Here is a 20,490-nt window from a genome sequence, read left to right as displayed (position 1 = left end):
ATCCAAGTAAAGAAGTGACTTCAGTTTCACAAACTTACTTCTAAGGATATATTGTTTTCTCATTTACATTTGTAGTGAATAACACATTTCCTAAGCTTCTTAGCAGTAGTAGAAAGTTAGATGTACTTGTGTTTGCTCAAAACATCTGTCTACCTCCAATCTAGCCGAAAGCTCCACTTCCCTCTGATCCGTGTTTGGTACGTCCCTGATCATCCTGTCCATTCCATTTGCAGTCTATCTGTTCTCTTCTTTCATCTTTCTAGAGGACTAACTCCTCTTTCAAAATCTCTTCTCTTGCTGACAACGACCTCCAATTTCCTACAAATTCCAGTGATCTTTCCATGGGCCTTCGGAGCTATCACGTCCCTCTTGAGGTGCATCGAGCCGATCCAAACAAGAACCGGACCATGAGTCTGACCAGGACTGAAATTGCTTTCCATGTTGTCTTTCAATTTTCTTGCTCCATATTTTGTGGACTTTTTTGACTATTCCAAATGTTTTGTTACCCCACCCCCAAATTAGAAGCACTTTATACTAATTTTCTCTTCCCTCCAAAGAAGCAGCAGGTAGGCTGCTCGGCCGTAACTGTGACCAACTCAACTTATTGCATGAAGACAAGAGCCCAATTACGGCATCTGTAAAATAACTCCCGGGTACTTTGATCTCTTTCTGAAAACTCTGACCAATAGGCTGCACATACAGAATTAAATGGAAGAAAAATCAGAACTAAATGTACTGGCTATGATTCATCCTAGCTCTTACCTGTATGGTACACGGGAAATAGAATCCATTCCTTGCCCTTCTCTCTGTTCCCACTGGTGCAAAAGAAAAGAACAGTCACTGATGTCTATAGACCAATGTCACACATGAGAATAAGGCTTATTGTTAATGACACCGATCATAATTGCACTTTACAGTGATGAAATCTATTGCCATTTTCAATCGCCTTCAAAAATGTAATTGCATTTGGTCCTCACACAACCCCTGTCAGATGGGCAATACAGAAATTGAAGCTCAATTTTCTAGCTGAGAAATCTGAGTCTTAGAGAAGTTCAATGACCTGCCCAATATCACATAGCAGAGCCATATTATTAGGAGTGAAATCTACGCCTTCTGGATCTAGGAACTAAAATGATGATCAACTCATTGCCATTGAGTCAATTCTGACTTATAGCGACCCTATTGGACAGAAGAGAATTGTTCCTGTGGGTTTCTGAGACGACAAACCTTTATAGGAATAAACAGTCTCATCTTTCGCCCATGGTTTTGAATGGCTGACCTTTCCGTTAACAGCCCAAGGCATAACACACCAGGCAATACAAGGGGGCTTCAAAAAGGCATAGCGGGTTGCCTGTGGGGCTGCTAGCCATAAAGTCAGCAGGTCTGACTCATCATACACTCCATAGAAGAATGATGAGGTTGTCTACTCCTATAAAGATGCAGAACCCAGGAAGCCCACAGGGCCAGTTCTACCATGCCCCACAGGGTCACTAGGAGTCATCATTGACTCAATGGCAGTGAGTTTAAGTTGTTTGAAGCTCTAAGCTGATGGCAGTGGTAGTTGAATGGTAGAATTGAAGAAGACAAGGGTTTGATTCCCAACCAGTGCATCTAATATGCAGTTAAAAGTTTTACCATAATATTTTATAGGCTTCAGTAGAGTGTCCAGATTAAGACAGACTAGGAAGAAAGGCCTGGTGATCTATTTCTGAAAATCAGCCAATGAGAACTCTACAGATAGCAAAGGTCTGATTCTTTTGGGTGCCAACTCCACCACAGCTTATAACATTAACAAAGCCCTGAGCTTTACATAAAATATCACATTCCATACTTTCAGAACCCCAGATAGAGGAAGATTCATTAAGTTTCCCAAGGTCTCACTATAGGAAAGGGAAGAATAGGAATTATTACCCAAGCAGCTAACTCTAGAGACCACGTTACCCACTGTTATACTTATTAGTTAAGAGGAATATTGGTTGCGTCATATTATTTATTAAAATGTGATAAATATTTTCACTCAGTTATTCATAGAAGGTGAATATTTTTAGTGACAACAGATAATTTAGAATATACTGGAAGTTTGATTGTATTTTGCATAACCAAATTGTGTAGCTCATATTTAAATACCTAGAAAGTTCAATGCTTACTAATCATTTCTGACATCATCTTGTAAAACTTTCAGGCAATGCAATGAACAGTTGCTGTCGAGTCAATTCCAGCTCATTGCAATGCCATGTATGTCAAAGTAGAATTGTACTCCATAGGGTACCAAAAAATGGCTATTTCTTTTAAGAGGCAGATCCAGATGTAGATTACCAAGTCTTTCTTCCAAGGTACCAAGCACACTGACTGTTTGCACTATGCTGGAATAAATACCGATAATTGGGAGAAAGGTGGTAGGAGTTAGTTTTCTAAAAAATTACCTCAAATCGGTACAACTAGAGGTTGGGTTTATTGTATCCATCTTGGAAGAACCTTTTAATAAAAATCACGTTTACTAACAAGAATTTACACCTACCATTTACAATTTCAGTGTCGCGTAGGCTAAAAGGAATAGACCTCATAAAACTGCCACATGGCTAGTTTAAAAAGCAGAGGATGGCTTTCTTGCTAAGTTCTTGTGTCCAACCCGAGAAAAGTAATTATCACTAGTGAGTCGCGCCCAATGTTGAAAGAGTTATTTCTGTATCTCTGTGTCCCCAAGTGTAACATGCTCAGCTGCTAACCGAAAGGTTGAAATCCATTCAACTGTTCCTTGGAAGAAATGCCTAGCAATTTATTTCTGAAAAATCAGTCATTGAAAAATCCTATGCAGTTCAGTACTACTCTGACACACATGGGTCCCCATGAGCCAGAATTGACAACTGGTACTGGTAATCAGGTTCATAATGGGTCACAAGTACATTCCTTTTGAAAAATTACTTACAATAGTTCTGTCCATGGTCATTTCTTCCTCAAGCGTGTCTCTGTATCAAAAGCAGCACAAAGATTACAGAAAAAAGCAAATGGAGTACCAAATGCATGAGGACACAAGATCAGAAGAAAGGCAGATTTGTGACAGAACAGTAGAACCCCCACATTCAGGAGAAAATAATAATAGAACTCCAAGGGAACACTTGGAAAAAGCATGATTTCTTGCAGATCAAAATGCTAGTGAGCTAGCTCCCTTCCAGGAACCTATCCCATAGTAGCACCAGTCAGAGTGCATAAAATACATATACAAGGGTGAAAATAACCCTAATATTCACCAGGAGGTAATAGAATAAATACATGATGATATGTGCATCCATACAAAGTATCCAGCTCAGCCATTAAAATGACTAAGCTAGATCTTTGAATATTAGCATGAGAAGATGTACAAGATGTATTCTACAGCAAAGTAGGAAGACTAGAAAACAGTCCATAGAGTTGGATGACATTCTCTTGGTAGATGCACAGAAACAAATTTAAACTAATATACCAAGAAATGAAAGTTGCTACCAGGAGCTCTCAGTGGTAGGGAAGAGTTAAGTTTCCATAACTTTTCATTATCCATGCTATATATTTCTAGAAAGCTTTATGATTTCCAAGTGGCCACTTATTCCCTTTGTAATAAAGAACAAAAATAGATGCATTTTAGAATAATGTTGTATACTCCAAACATCCCTAACTTTTTCTTTCAATAACCTATCATACGTTTATAGGCATTCATTTATATGAACCTTCTTGAACCTATTTATATCTGAACACGTTAGCATAATTGAAATCTCAGTACGTAGTAAGAGGCAAGCTACATGTACTTTTAAAAACCACCTTAATATGGTATACAGAGGTATGCTTATTTTACAAAGAACTGCTTCAGGGTTTTCCTTTAACACAAGGACTACTGTTGACATACACATTAGGCAAGATCTCAAGAAATATTTCCCAGGTGACCATTTTCCTTACTATTACTGAAAGCCTGTTGCTTTCACTGCCATCACTTTTCTGATTTTGTGCTTTAGCAAACCATGGACTACTCAACATTCCTGACATTTCAAGTTCCTTGTGAAATTTGGAACTATAAAAAATGCAGTGTCCGAAAATAAAAGGCCTTTGAAATTCACATGCAATGGCCATCTTCGCCTTTCATCCCTTTGAAGCATGATTTGGAGGGGGAAAAAATAACTTCATAGAATTTTTTGAGCTACAGGGATCCTTAAAAGTAATTCCATTCATTTCCACTGTTTTGCCTATTTACTTTCTTTTCCCATTAGCTCAGTAACTTAATGCAAATTTCTTCTTCATTCCAGAAAGGATCTACATTTAGAAAGGAAGATATGACTGAACAATACAAGACTCAGGCGTAAACAAAGGAGAACCTCTTTGGATATGAAAACACCCCAAATGCCCTCAAATTATGGCCCACAGTAGATAACATCCACATACCTGTTTTTAATTTGGGTAGCCAAATTGGCAAGAACGAACTCACTATCCTGAAATATAGAATTCAACTGTAAAACAAAATAAAACAAAATGTCAGTTTTAGTATTCATGCTCCTCTATCTTAACCCAGGAAAATCAGTCACCTGGGACAATGTGATCATTAAGCTGCATTCATTTTTTCCATAGGCTCCACTCAGGTTTTCAATTTACATTTTGCCCACCCATTTTCAAGCACTATAATCATGTCATATACACTTCAAAATAAATGCTGATGAGAAGAGTGCGGGGGAAAAAGACCCTACCGGTTAATGTTGGGGGGGGCAAATTTGTATAACATAAATCTGGGATGTAATTTAGCAATAGCGATTAACATGTAAAATCCATGCCCTTTGATCTTGCAATGCCAATTCCAGAAATGTATCTAATAAGCATACTTAAATGCCTCCAACATTTATTGAAAGGACATTTTTCATAGTGCTTATAAAAAGGGGAAAGAATAGAAGCAACCTAAGTGTCCACCAATAGATGCCTACATTAAAAGGAAAAAATAACTGCATTACAATAATCTACTGACACACTGTGCATCCATTAAAGTGGATGCGATGATCTGCATGGACCCACAGGAATATGCTCAAAATACTTCAAAATTTGGCTGCAACTCAGAGAATTTGTGTCAGTGAAAGGAAATGTACACATGTAAGCAAATTAAAATTATACCACCCCAGGAAGACTTTTTTTATTGGCATTATGTAATAGAAACTGCACATGCTTTCCTGATGCTTGTAGGAAAAACTGTTAGTTGTGAAATAAGCAGTAAAAAACAAAACCTAGTTTAAATCTACTCAGTCTCAACAGATAGATAGATAGATAGATAGATAGATAGATAGATAGATAGATAGATAGATAGATAGATAGAGAGTAAGTCAAAAAGTATTGCTACAAAATCCTAGAAACCTCTTTTAAACACAAACCTGAAAATATGAAGCTATTATTTCTCGACATATTCTCCCAGCTAGGTCTATACATTTCTCAAGGTAGTGTTTCTGCACTCTGATTTTCACCATGTAAAAATAACAATTTTGGCATACTCAAGGGACCCAAATTGCGTTCCCTTTAAATGTTCATTGAGTTTGCGGAACAAAAGGAAATCTGAAAGGTCAATAGCAAGGCTTTTAAGGTGAATAAGGGTGATGTTTCCGAACAAAATTCTCCTAGGACAGCCCTTGCTATTCTCTAAGAATAAGCAGGTAAATTGTCGGAATGGGGGGGGGGTAATTCCTCTTTTTCTCACGAATGCATTTTCAATTTTCATAAAAGATCTTCATAACATGCCTCTGTGAATGTCTTTAGGCTTCAAGAAAATCTTTTAACATTACTCCTTTGGAATTAAAAAAAAAAAGTCCCCGCCTCCCTAAAAAAAAACAAGTCACCAAAACCTTGAATTGGTCCCTCTGCCTTGAATTTAACTGGTCTATCAGGTCCCCTCGGAAGCCAGGTTTGATCGGACCTGTTTTTGAAGGCACCCTAAAGAGACTACGACAAATGTGTTACTGAGAGAATTGTGTACAGCCTCTACTGATGGCAGAGACATGTTTAAGCACGTTTTGTTTGGAATAAACCTGTGCATCCATGAACTGGAAGCCCAGTAGCAATATTTTTTAACTTACCCTCCTGCATGTGTGTACACTCTTGTACACATTCATCTATATTTCTATGAGCATAAATATTTAAAAATGTTGTTTTACCCAGTATTCTGCAAATTTATTTATTACACTGGTGATAAGGATCCTTGGCTCTCCATCAGTGACTGAGAAGTTCATTACAATATTGTAGAAGGAAACTGTAATTAAAAATAAGATTAATTTTATCCTTTTATTTGGTTCAAGATATCTGACTTTCGGTAAATTGGGTCAAAGTAATTTCATCTTCACTCAAATTGAATAATCTTTGGTTAAATCTAAGAGCAAGGACCAGCACTTTCGGCACTATATTAAGTACCAAAAAAGATATCACCATCTACGGGTTTGGGATTTTTTTCTTTTCTTTTCTTTTCTTTTTTTGCTTTAACTGTTTCAGCACCTTTCTTTTTCTACAAATTACCCCCACATCCTCAGCTTTCCAGATTCCCAGGCCATTCAATGGCCACGCTGAAAATTATTTTGCATGGTCATCTGTACTAAGAAAATACCTGTTTCTTCCTGTGCCTTTCTGTTGAAGGCTTGCCTCTTCTTCTGACCCCATTTCTCTTATGATTAATCTGATCAGATTTCCATCTTGGTAGGTTGGATACTGAGGAAGCATCCAATTTGGGGCACTATGGATACCAAATACTCCCTAGCCATGGTAAATAATCCCATCCAGCAGGAGGAGATTGGAATAGGTGGAGACCTATGTACGGGGCACTGATAAAGGCAAGGACATCTGCTGCTTTCTGAGATAAGGTCAATATGACTGGGTAGAAGGCTATATAATCCTTTTATTGGGGATGGGGTGAGGTCCTTGGTCCATGTTGACATTGTTAGAGTCAGAATCAGGGGCTCAGGGGAAAACCCCGTGGAAAGGAGAATTAAAAAGTCACAGCGGGTGGAAATATACATTTGTGTTATATTTGAAAAAAGTAAAAATAAACAAGATGGCTGCAGAAGTCTGTGTTTTGATCAGGTATCTGCTGTACTCACTGTCTGAAGAATATAAGAAACCCCACTGCACCCTTCTTTATTATACTCTCCTTCCTTCAGAGAGCTGGTCATTTTTGGAGACCGTTTAGCCCATTGTGCATAGATTCTGCTAGGGATGGGAAATTTTAAAAATACAATGGCATATTGTACAATAGTACCTGTAGACTCAGCAGCGAGAGTTGAAGTCATTGTTCCTCTAGACAGAAAGGAAGGCGTGGAGTGGAGCCAGGTTGTCTCATAAGAGGAAGAGATTAATGAAGACACTGTTGCTATAGAAGGATGTGTTATTCCAGTGGATTTAAGCGGAAATGAGGCTTCAGTGGCAGTGGAAGCAATAGTGACTATATTTGGAAGTGAGTCCAGTGTGGGCTTAGAAAGAACTGAAGTAGGGGATGTTGGTCCAGCTGGGGCACTGCCCCATGAAGATGCTATTGTAGGGCTAGACAGAGGAACGGAACCAATAGCTGAGTTTTGGTTAGTTATAAGAGGTGACATGCTTATCATGCTAAAGGATGGAAGTTGAGACACAGTCCTGGAGTTGGCCATCACAGTGGTTCTGGGGGATCCCCCTGGGCGTGTAGAAATGTCTCCATTGTCTTCTGTGGCTTCTCTGGACATTTGGAGAGAAGTTGGGAAGCCAGTTGTGATATGAGCCATTGTAGGTATGAAAGTGGTTCTAGTGAGGACAGGGCCTTCAATGGCAAAGGGGAAAGTTGTCAAGGCAGTGAATGAGGGTGTTGGTGTCATGTCAGAAGCCAGAAGTGTGGATTGTGACTTCTCTAGTGTAGAGGAAGTCATAGCTTGAGGAGTCTGGGATAGAGTTGTCAAGGGGGAACTTGAAGGAAGACTAAACGGAACCCACGTCTGAATGAGTGAAGCAGCAGCCTTTGAAAGGGTAGCTTCGGCAAGGACACCAGAAGATGGCACTGGAAGCGTGATTCCAGGAGCTAAAGCGGGGGTGGTGGTCATCTCAAAGGTCTGCAAGGGGGGAGGGGCGGCACTTGGAGAAGATGCCAATAGAGGATTCTCCGAGAACCCCAAAGTAGGCGGAATTCCAGAGGTGCGGATTGATGATTCTGAGGTCGCACCTTCTGATACAAGGCCAGTTTGAGAGGCCGTGAACATTGGCCACGATACTGGGAGCCGTGGTGGCGTTTCGGTTTCTATTCTGTTGGATGTCGGTGTAGGAACAGTGATGGAAGTGGACCATTGAATATCTGTAGCTGTGGGTGCATTCCAGGGAGTCTTAAGCAAGGACTGGGAGGTACTAGATGTTACCACTGTTCCCTGCACAGGAAATTCAACCACTTGGGATGTAGGGACTGGAGACGTTGTTGTAGTAGTAAAGTAAGCATCAGTACTGTGAGGTAAATTTAAAAATGGTGTGAAAGAGAACGGGGTTGCTAAAGATGGGGTCAGCAAAGGATGTGAAGTAGAAGTATTCACAGATGTGGCACTTTTTGTTAGTTCATCTGTTAAAGAAATATTTTCTGACAGGGAAGTTATCTTTCCTGTCTCAGAAAAAGTGGAAGTGGGGACTTTCGCACTTCTTGTGGGTCCTGGAGTACTGTGAAAGTCAGTTAAAGAGGACGAAGCCGGCTTACTCCGGGAGGTATGGATATTATGTGAAGGGAAAGATGAAGGCATATTTTCAGGGACAATAGTGCTAGAATAAATATCTGTGAAACCTGTCACTCGACCACTGCTCACAGTAGATCGGGAGATGTCAGTCATCCCAGGTAATAAGTTCAGAGTTGTAGTCTCAACTTCTTTAGATAGCTCTTGGGTTGTTGATAGAATTGGTGGCAAAGTGGCCATTGGTGAGGAGGAAATAGCTTCATTGTTTTCAGAACTGAGTAGAGAAAAGTCAGTGGTGGTAGGGGTGGTTTTCACTGAGGGAAAAGTTGACGTTTTCCGAGAGGAAAACGATGTAGGTGTGATCCCAGAAGACGTCTTTGTCATTTCGGAAGTGGTCAAAGCAGAAGAAACCATGGTGTCTTTTGCAGTAGGCCAAGTGTATGTCACAGCTATGACATCAACTGTAGATATTTCTGTTGTCGTGGTAGTTCTTGGGGCTGGTGGAGACAATAAAGTAGAGAAGGACTCAATTGTGGAAGTATCAGAAAAAGGCACTGCAGGTGAGGAAGTAGAGTCATTAACTGGCAGGGAGGAGATCTCAGAAATCGGCCCCAAAGTGACTACCGATGGACTTCTCAAACAACCCGCGTATGTTGTTTTAGAAGGCTTAGTCACTGGCATTGTGGGTGTGTCCGAAACACTTCTGGAAGTGAAAGCTGTGACAGTAATTGGCAGTGAGGCCATCTGGGAGGTAGGAACAGGGGTTGCCGTTGAGGTTTTCCCCAGCGTCGGTACACTTGGAACAGAAAGGACTGTGGTGTTCTTGTCATTAGTAGAAATCACTGTAAAGTTGGCATTGGACAGTCCGGTTGTGGAAAGAGACAAGGACCCAGAGGAAGTCTGTGTGCTTTTATAAAGAGGAGCGAAAACTGAAGTGATCACCGGTTGAGTCCTGAGCGAAGGCAGCTGAGAAGTAGTTGTGCCGATGCTCATAGAAGTGGATAATCTGGTTGCCCTGTAAGATGAAGTCTCTACAAAAGAAGTGTCCTGCTGGAATGAGACAGGGTGGGTTACAGAAGTGACGCTGGCTGTCATTTCCACAGACCTGGGAGTATGTACTGTGAGGGTACTCATGTTTCCCTTTTGAGAAGATGAAAGTGTAGGGACTGTCTGAGCTTGTGAACGGAGAGTGGTTTCCCCAGCACTGGTAGACATTTCTGAAAAGTGAGCATCTACTGTGTTAGTTGAGGTCAAGGGAGGTGCATTAAGTGTGCTTCCAGAAGTGGGATATAAAGCTGAACTTCCTTCAGGCAGAGTCCCAAGTGGAATCTCTGAAGGCGAATGTGCTTGGATACTGGAAATTGTTATGGTTTCTGTCTCTGGCATTTCCAAGGATGAGGTGCCATGGGAATATGAAGTAAAAGGCATCTTTGATGGGGACGTTTCTATTGCTTCCATAGTCTTTGGAGTATTTCCCAAGGAGGTGATCATTTGTTCTTTGTCAGATGATACAATAGAGGTATCTTTCATCAATAGGGTGGGAACAGGTGTGTCTACAAGGTGTGTGGAAAATTGAGAATTGTGACTGTCTACTGAGGTAGTAAGCTTGCTGGTAGAGGTATGTGATGGCATGGTCTCATCAACAACAGAAGTTTCTGTAGTGCCAGTCACCAAGCTAGGAACATCTGTGCCTCCACTCAAAGTAGCCTCTGCCGCTTCAGATGTAGGTAGGGTTGTGGCTGGTGTCGTTGTGGTTGCAAACACACGAGTGGAGGACATAACAGGAATGTTGTCAGGGAGAGATGCGGAATGGGTAAGAGGGTGTGTGGATGGAGTTACTGTGTCAGATGAGATGGAAGGAAGGGTGATACCAACATGAGTTGTCATAAGAGTAGGGGGGCTCGGTGAAGGGACTGGAGCTTCTGTCAAAGAGGTCACTGTCACTTCTGAAGTGGTGAGAACAGAGTCTGTGTGGCTAGGCATGGCATTGTTGGCTGTAGAAGGACTCTGGCCCCATATTGTCACTGATGCTGTCGTCACTGCAGCTGATGGAAGGGTTAAGGGATCTGAAAGTGCAGATGTGGAGAAAGTCCTGGCCAGTGTTGGGGACTCAGTCATGGTCACCTTAGTCTCATCAGATACCATCAAAGAGGTGACAGTAGAGTCATTAACTGACACTGAGACCATATGGGTAGGGGGTCCGGGAGTTGCTGGGGAAGGGGGAGATGGAGGTAAGGTACCAGCAGACCAGGACACCATTGGTGTACTGTCTGCAGCAGTGGCGACAATGTTTCCAAGTGTCCTTGGAGTGGACACATCCAGGAGGTCAGGGAATGTCTGTGAGTGCTCAGAAGTGGGAGATGGAGCTGAATTCCCCTCAGGTGGAGTCTCTGACATCCAGCATGCTGTAGAGGTGTGGGTGGAATGAAAGATTTCTGTAGTTCCGGTGTATGGACTCAAACTCGGAGACGTGCTTTTCATAGATTTTGTTGAAAGCCAACTTTCTCGAACCGCGGCAGTTGCAGTTTTATTGTCCACTGGAGTAGTAATCGTGTCGCTATTCGGAACAGGGGACATGGTGATCGCGGCTGTCACCTTTTGTGCAGATCCATGCGTTGCCTCCAGTTTGGTGGGAAATGGAGAAACCTCGGGTGTCACTGCTGTAGCTGACTTGTCCCTAAGATCACTGGAAGTTGTTTCTTGCCTTGTCAGAGTAGCATTGAGGAGTTGTGCTGTCACCGACGTTGAAATAAAGCCTGTTGTCTCTTCAGATGGAATTGCACTTTTTGCTTCTGTTTGCGTGGTCTCAGAAGGGTTCTCAGTAGAAAAATATGACTCAATAACAGCAAGGGTAGATTTCATATCTTCTGGTGGAACTGTTTCCCTTGGTGTAGAAAGAAGCTCATTTGTGGCTACTGTGAACATAGGGGTGGGTTTTAATTGTAAGGTGGTCGCTTTAGACTCAGATGATTTGGGTACAGACATGGCTCCAGAAATTGTGGAGAGGTTGGCAAACCACGGAGATGTCAATTTGGATAGAACTGTTGTATATCTAGCTGTAGCAGCAATAACAGCATCAGTAGCCGTAGTAGCCTCACTTTCTGTGAATGTGTCTGGTGGAATGGTAATATGAACTGTTGTGAATGAATTTTCTGCATTAGAAGTACTCCCACGGAATGATGATGTGAAATTTTCATTAGGCATAAATGTAAATATGGTGCTCGTATTTATCGATGTCACGAGATGCTGGTCTGGCCCAGAAGTCCAAGTGGTCTCATTAGTGAACAATGCATGAGTCGTTTCATCAGTTAGAGTTGTGGGGCCTAACTCCAGCGCCTTGGCTGTGGAAGCTGATCTAGTAGAATTCAAAGGAAGCGTGCTTTCACCTGCTGTGGTCACGTTCTGTGTATATACTAGCCCTGTGACTGTTGGGAGGGCAATGGTTTCAGTCACCATAGGTGCAAGTGTGATTCCAGGCAATAAGACTGTCATTGCAGTCTCAGCATCAGGAACTGTCTGGACACTCTGAGCTCCCGTGAGCGAAGAGGATGTCCTGAAAGAAAGGGCTATGGAAGAGGCCTCTTTCGTCACAGAGGCAGAGATGGCATCCTCCATGTTGGATGAAGAGCCAGTCTGGAAATTTATAGATGCCGAATCCATTACAGTGGTTCTTGGGGCAGTTTTAGTCTCAATAGACCTAGTTGAAAGAGTCACTGGATAAACTGTAGATGCGGTCTGATTTCTAGTAAGTACAGACTCCACGGGAGCAGCTGTGAAGTTGAGCGCAATCTCAGGTGGGAATACTGATGCAGCCCCAGTGTGAGCAGTTGTAGTTAACGCCTGCTCCACCGTAGACCATGGTACAGTTCCAGCAGCTGAAGATGGAAGAAATGCCTGGTCAGTTGTGGAGAAGGGGCGTGTCCCAATAGCTGTGGAGGTTGTAGGCACAGAAGTTGATTCAATTGATGAGAAAAGAGATGTCGTCTTCAGAAAGGCTGTCTGAGATCTAGCTGATGAAGTTTTAGATACAAGGGAATTCTGGGGGAATCCAGATGTGTATAGAAAATCAGTAGCTGTCATTGGATGAAAGGTTTCAGAAGTAAGAGATTCTGCCGTTTTCGTTGTCATTGTCCTTTCTGGCGATAGGAATTTACTTGTTTTCATGGAATTTTTAGTAGTGATTTTGGATGTACTCTTTGTAGGTGATGTAACGGCTGCTGGCGTAGACAAAATACCTGCTGCTAATGCAGATGTCGCAGCTGTAGACGGAAAATTCTTTGATGCAGTTGTTGTTTCCAGAGGTGGATATGTTCTATTGGAATATGATACAGTTGTGCAACTAGTTTCAAACACAGGATTACTTTTAGATATCACTGTAGAGGAATCTGAAGGCTTTCCGAGGTTTAGTCCAGTAATTTGGGATGGAGTTGTGAAATGTATCTGTTGCGAAAGAGTTGTACTTGTTCCTGGGGTTGTTATATTATCAGAAACAACTGAAAAATTGAAGAAAATGTGTTATTTTACATGCATCTATATAAGTCAAAAGAAAATTATTTAAGAAATTGCTCTATAATTTCTTCCCATATTTTTAAGAGGAACTAATCAAATATAATCAAACCATTGGATTACTTGAGATGTACAAATGGAAACAGGACCCAGAGAGAAAGTGGGGAGAGTGCTATTACATTGGGGGAACTGCAACCAATGTCACAAAACAAAATGTGTATAAATTGTTGAATGGAAACTAATGTACTCTGTAAATTTTCACACAAACTATAATTATATATGCATATATAGTTAAGTCCGGTTGAGAGATGATGGTGATTTAGCCAGGATGGAAAAAAGAATAATATGGGATGAAGATATATATTTTTGCCTGCAGAGCAGCTGGTGGTTTGTGAACTGCTAACCTTGTGGTTATTAGCCCAACTATACCATCAGGCTTCCTATGATCTCAAAAAGACTAGATTTCTAAACAAGGTCTCATTCATGACTACTAGGACTTTGGACTTCAACATATCTTTAAAGGAGACATAACTCAATCCATGGAAGAAATGAAGTGAAAGAGTTAAACAGAAATTTTCAAATGGAAATTTGAGAAGAAAAGATAAAGTATTACAATGAGGTGTTCAAATACTTAGTTAGAAAATCTAAAGGGAACATGCTCGGTATACATCAAGCTAATGGAACAAAAGAAAAAATTCCAATCTTGATATGAGTTGAAGGATTCTATGGGCAAAATATCAAATGATGTAGGAGACATCAAAAGAAGATGGAAGAAATACACTCAGTCACTTCCCCAAAGTACCTGGTTGACATTCATACCACTTCAAAAGGTAACATATAATCAAGAACTGATAATATTGAAGGAAGAAATCCAAGCTGCACTGAAGGCATTGGTAAAAAAATGAAATACCAATAGAAATGTTTCAACAAACTGATGCAGACCTATGAGCACTTACTAGTCTATGACAAGAAAGTTAGAAGACAGCTACCAGGCCTACTGATGAGAACAGATTCAGATTTGAGCCCATTACAGCGAGGTGTCCAACAGGATGCAGAAATTATCTAGCATCACTACTCACACATGTAACATTTTGCTTAAAAACTGTTGCAGCAGTACATTAACAAAGAGTAACCAGAAATTCAAGTCTGATTCAGAAGAGGACAAGGAATGAGGGATATCATTATTTACCTCTGATGGATCTTGACTGAGAGCAGAAAAGACCAGGAAGGTGGTTACGTGTGTTTTACCGATTATGCAAAGGCCTTTAATTGTTTGGATCATAACAAACTATGGTTAACAGTACAAAGATTGGTAATTCCCCAACACTTAATTGTACTCACGTGTGACCTGTACATAGACCATGAGGAAGTCGTCTGAACAGAACTAGAAAATACTGCACGGATTAAAATCAGGAAAGGTGTGCATCATGGTTGTAAACTTTCACATACTTACTCAAGCTGTATGCTGAGCAAATAACCCAAGACGATAGGCTATAGGAAGAACAAACGTGGCAAGAGGATTGGAGGCAGGCTCGTTAACAAGCTGCAGTATGCAGCTGAAACAACCTTGCTTGCTGAAAGTGAAGAGGACTTGAAGCACTCATTGATGCAGATCAAAGACTGACGCCTTCAGTACAGATTACACCTCAATGTAAATAAAGCAAAAATCCTCACACTGGAGCAATAAGCAACATCATGATAAACAGAGCAAAGATTGTCAAGGATTTGACATACTTGGATCATCTGGTTCATGGAAGCAACAGCCAAGAAATCAAATGACGTTCTGCACTGGGAAATCTTCTGCAAGAGACCTTTTAAAAACGTTAAAGAGCAAAGGTGTGCCTGACTCAAGCCATGATCTTTTCAATCACCTCAGATTCACGTGAACGTTAAACAATAAATAAGGAAGACGAAAGAAGAATCAATGCATGTGAATTGTGGTATTGGCAAAGATAAAGAAAAGTACCAGGAGCTTCTGAGAGGGCAAATAAATCTGTCTTGGAAGAAATACAACCAAAATTCTCCTTAGAAACAAGGATGGTGAGATTTTGTCTCGCATTCTTTGGGGTTTGTTATGAGGAGAGATGAGTCCCTGCAAAAGGACACCATGTTGGTAAAGTGGGGTGGGAGCAGCGAAAAAAAGGCAGACGCTTGATGAAATGGACTGACATCTTGGCTGCAATCGTAGGCTCAAACATGAAAGCCATCATGAGGATGGTGCAGGTCCCCGGGCATGTTTTATTCTGTTGTACAGGATTACTATGAGTCACAGGAGATTCAATAGTTCATAACAATAGCAACATAATACATAACAACCATTATATATAAACTTTCTTTAAAGGCATTTGAATGTGAGAAAAGAAGAATGATAAAATAGTACCTGGGTAGGAATGTGAGGGGTTTACTTTTTATGGAAAGAGATTGAACATATTTTAAATTTCACTGGAGAAATAAAGGAATACGAATGAATTGTTTTGTGTATGCTGCTATTTTTGCTTAAAATCTTCTTCATATCCTTCTTCACTTGATCAACTTCTACTCATCCTTCATATCTCACCTCATGCTTCATATCCTCAGGAAAACTCATTTTCCTAACGCTAAGTAAAAATAAGAAGCTTGGAATGAGATGAAAGCACTTTGGGAATCCCTAACTGAACTGCTATTGGGAAGGAAACTATAACAAGGTCTAGTAAAAGTGTTAAGAGATGCAAACAATATACTCATGGGAAAATGGCGACTCAATAGGACTCACCGTCCAGAGTTCATACTGCCAGACCAGAAAATTGGGAGGTAAGGTGAAGGAAACGGGGAGGTGGAGTCCTGAAATTAGAACTAGGGTGCTAGGGTCTCTCCGGAACCCCTTTTTTCTGTGTGATTTCCACTCACAAAGCAAACCAAGAATGCTCTAAAGCACTCTTGAAGCATATTGACTCATGGGAAGAACTGGAGGAAATTATGCAAAGCACAAAAGGACAAGTACAACATGAGTCTGCTGAGGTAAGTTTATAAAAGAAAAATACAAAGGGGGCACTGGGAAAAAGCTACTATATACAAACAATCCAGGAGTGAGGTCCAGGTAATATGGCAGAGGCCAGACCAATCCAGGGGCACATATGGTAGCCAACTAAAATGGCGGGGGGTGGGGAGAAAGAGGGGGGAAAAAAGATGTGTGGCAGGGTAATATTGCACTGACCCACCCAAGGAGAGGGTATTATTTGTGTCTCCAGAGAGAAAGAGGGACCAAACTGAAATCCAGTGTCAGATAAATGCAGCGTGCCGGCAAGGAGTGAGAAGCCAGTGGAGGGGCTGAGGGCTCCACCCCTATACCAGCTACGTGGGCAACTGCCCATCCCCCCTAGAAGAACTTTCTTTAGAGGATGGCACTGAACCTCCAGCTAGGGGAGAGGGGCATATCTGATCAAGGCACACAGGAGCAAATGAAGGGGGAGGAAGAGAGGGTGGAGCATATCCTGGCCCATCAGGCCTGGAGGATGATATCCCCGATCTGAACAGCCAATGCACAGAGTGGTCCATATGGCTGATCCCACTACAAGACACGCCGACCCTTATTGGCCGAGGGCCCTAAAGGGGACAACACTGGAGACTCAGTGTCGGGATTGACCCCGACTGACCACGTGACACTGAGGCAAAACACTAAAAATGTGCGGCAGAGCAAGCGTGGGAGCAGAGCAGGGAGCCTCTGAGGGAGCACAAAGGACAGACTCTGGGGCCAAAGCGTGGTACCTCATCAGACCTGACTGAAGGACACGCCTAGAGATCAAAAATCAGACCTTGATCTCTTTACACGTTTTTCTTTATTTTAATTTTTTTCTTTTAATTAATTTATTCTTTTATGAGTCATTTGTTTTCTTTTTTGTTGTCATTACTGTGTTCTCATTCATCACCTATCTTGCTATGGCTTGGGTTTTGGTGTATATTATTATCTCTACAGATCTATCTAGATAAGATAGGCTGGATGAATAGTCTGGAGGAGAAAGCAAAGGGACCAATGGTTCAGCGGGGGGGCATGGGAGAGGAGGAGGCGGGGGTAAGGAGGTGGTGCTGACCAACCCAGGGACAGGGGAGCAACAAGTGATCCAAAATCAGTGGCACAGGTTTGAGAGGCCTGGTAGGGATTCAGCAAGGGCAGTGTAACTGACAGAAATTACTGAAACCCAAATGAAGGCTGAGCATGGTAGTGGGACAAGAGGAAAGTAAAAGGAAATAGAGGAAAGAACAAGGTGACAAAGGGTATTTATAAAGGTCTAAATACTGGCATGTACAGATGTAAATATATTTATATAGGAGGGTGGAGAAATAGATCTACATGCATATATTTATGGGTTTAGTATTAAGGTAGCAGATGGACATTGGGCCTCCACTCAAGTACTTACTCAATGCAAGAACACGTTGTTCTATTAAATTGGCATTCCAGGATGCACACCTTCCTGACACCATCGCTGAAGACACATGGGTGCATAATTAAATGTGGTGAAGAAAGCTGATGGTGCCTGACTATCAAAAGATATAGCATCTGGGGTCTTAAAGGCTTAAAGATAAACAAGTGGCCATCTAGCTGAGAAGCATCAAAGCCCACGTGGAAGAAGCACACCAGCCTGTCTTACCACAAGGTGTACAAGGGACCAGTTATCAGACATGAAAGAACAAAAAATCATATCAGTGGGTGCCCACCTTCCCGATATGATCACTGAAGACAAACGTGTGCATAAAAAAATGTGGTGAAGAAAGCTGATGGTGCCCGGCTATCAAAAGATATAGCGTCTGGGGTCTTAAAGGCTTGAAGATAAACAGGCGGTCATCTAGCTCAGAAGCAACAAAGCCCACATGGAAGAAGCACACCAGCCTGTGTGACCACGAGCTGTTGACAGGATCAGGTATCAAGCATCAAAGAACAAATAATCATATCATTGTAAAAGAGGGTGAGAGCAGAGCGCAGACTCAAAGCCCATTGGTAGGCAACTGGACACCCCCTTTCTGAAGGGTTGTGGGGAAGAGATGAGCCAGTCAGGGTGCAGGATAACAACGATGAAACATGTAACTTTCCTCTAGTTCTTACATGATTCCTCGCTGCTCCCCCCCCCCCCCCATCATGATCCCAATTCTACCTTACAAATCTGGCTAGACCCGAGGATGTACATTGGTACAGATAGCAACTGGAAACACAGGGAATCCAGCACAGATGACCCCTTCAGGACCAGTGGTGAGAGTGGCGATGCCTGGAGGCTGGAAGGAAGGTGGGGTGGCAAGGGGGAACCAATTACAAGAATCTAAGTATAGCCTCCTCCCTGGGGGGTGGACAGCAGAGAAGAGGGCGGGGGTAGATGTCGGACAGTGTAACATATGACAAAATAATAATAATTTATGAATTATGAAGGGTTCATGAGGGAGGGGGAGTGGGGAGGGAAGGGGGAAATGAGGAGCCGATATTAAGGGCTCGATTACAAGGCAAATGTTTTGAGAATGATGATGTCAACAAATGTATATATGTGCTTGACACAATGGATGTATGTATGGATTGTGATAAGAATTGTATGGGTCCCCAATAAAATGATTGAAATTTTTTAAAGTAAAGAAAGATTCAAACGACAGAGAAATCTCAGGGAACTCTAATTCTACTTTTAGACAACTCAAAGAGTACTGGGGGCATTAATAAAATGGGTAAATTTGAATAGGTAAGAAGGATAGAGGATGGAGACACATCTGGTCTCTGCCTTTCCACAATAAGGAAGCCAGAGATCAGATATGGCCTTTGCACTGTTTTCTCAACCAAACACTACCAAGCCAAGGAGCGGCCAATGCTCCTTAGCCCCAGTCGGTGAGATTGAGGGGATGGTAGAAGGGTGAGGTTGAAGGTAATGGTCGAGGGGATGAAGTTGAAAGGTTTCTGCAATAGTCAGTATTGATTGTTGGCAAGGGAACACCATTGTGAAGTATCATGAAGGAAAAGAAACAGGATGGGAGGTTTGGGACTTTTTTGCCTCATGCTAGCTAACTATCAGAACGTGCCCTCAGCTACCCTTAAAATCGGTTCTGCCAGGTACAACAATTAGACAGTTAAGAAATAGCGCTACAATTATTTTAATGAAATTTAACCTAGTAATGTTAGGGTCAACTGGAATTGGACTTGGCATTTAAATAAATGAGTTTATTAAATGCGCTTTTACTCTTATTGACAATAAAGACTATTCCATAATAAAAAGGTGGGGGGGGGGGTAAATTAGGAAGGTGGCCTCAGTCGGAAGAACACCCAGTTCAGAGTTGGACAAGTGAAAATTGGGGTGCTGGCGAAGCATCCAAATTAAACTAGTACATAGTAAAATTCAGGACTGAGTCATACATAATCTTTTTCTAATATAAATCAAATCACCTAAAATGAAGTCATGCATATTTACTTTGGGAGAAATTATTACTTTGAATTTATTTGCTTCAGAAACATATTACCTATGATCTAGGAATAAATGTGATGTTAGACAATCTACTTACTAACTTGCGTCATTGTCTTGAGCATTAAAATTACTTTTAAATTGGTGTATCCAGAGAGTCTGAGGTATGTGTGGGATGCTTTGCTTTTTTTAGGGTTTTTGTGGTCAGTAGCAAGTAGAATGAATGACATGCAGAAGCCTGTAGTTAATTTTTTTAATGAGTTGATAAAAGTACAGACATTTTTAAGGGCGTGAATTCTAAGTTAGGCAAGAAGTACTTGCTATGGGTTGAATTGTGTCCTTATGAAAGAAGGAAGGAGCCGTTGATATAGGTGCTCTGGGAACACCTATATCAATCACTATCTCCCTGGTTCCAGAGTAAAGTCACCACCTTTTTGGTTACAGAAGGTGTTTTGGAAACAGATGGTTTGTTTTTTCAGTTTCATAGGCACAGAATGGAGAGGGATTTTGCCCCAGGAAAAATCTGGAACTCACCCATATCCTGTTTGATGATATAGAAGATGAGATTTGGGGCTTTTTTAGTTGATTTAGATGAAATTTTGGATTTAGAGTAAATTCTAAAAATGTATTCATCTTTTCGAAGATGGTGGGTTTAGCAATAATTATGTAGGACCAGAGGAAAGTCTGCTATAGATCAAACTGTATCCCAACCCCCTCTACCTCTAGAGAGAGACAGATAGAGAGATTGAAGTCCTAACCCCTAGTACCTGTGAATGTGACCTTATTTTCATGGAAATAGAATGTATTTTGCCCCTGTCCTCCCCCACGTCCTGACCAGGGAATCATTACTCCCATTACTGTTTCTGAAGGGCTATTTATCTTGGCTTTCATGTATTGAACACTCTTAATTATACAGGTCT

At 41.5% G+C, this 20,490-nt stretch overlaps 1 protein-coding gene across 1 annotated transcript in view; it reads right to left on the bottom strand.

The window, feature by feature from the left end:
* ADGRG4 (adhesion G protein-coupled receptor G4) overlaps positions 1–20,490 on the bottom strand; it is a 155,830-nt gene that overhangs the window by 91,427 nt on the left and 43,913 nt on the right. The window contains exons 3-7 of the mRNA XM_075538483.1: positions 7,241–13,153; positions 6,150–6,244; positions 4,408–4,472; positions 2,927–2,966; positions 763–815 (exon numbers count right to left, since the gene is read on the bottom strand). Of these exons, the coding sequence (XP_075394598.1) occupies positions 763–815; positions 2,927–2,966; positions 4,408–4,472; positions 6,150–6,244; positions 7,241–13,153 (6,166 nt within the window). The remainder of the gene's footprint in view (positions 1–762; positions 816–2,926; positions 2,967–4,407; positions 4,473–6,149; positions 6,245–7,240; positions 13,154–20,490) is intronic.

Source organism: Tenrec ecaudatus, chromosome X, assembly GCF_050624435.1.
Source record: "Tenrec ecaudatus isolate mTenEca1 chromosome X, mTenEca1.hap1, whole genome shotgun sequence".
Taxonomy (NCBI): Eukaryota; Metazoa; Chordata; class Mammalia; order Afrosoricida; family Tenrecidae; genus Tenrec; species Tenrec ecaudatus.
The sequence above is the reverse complement of the archived record's forward strand: the minus strand, read 5'-3'. Positions and strand labels throughout refer to the sequence as shown.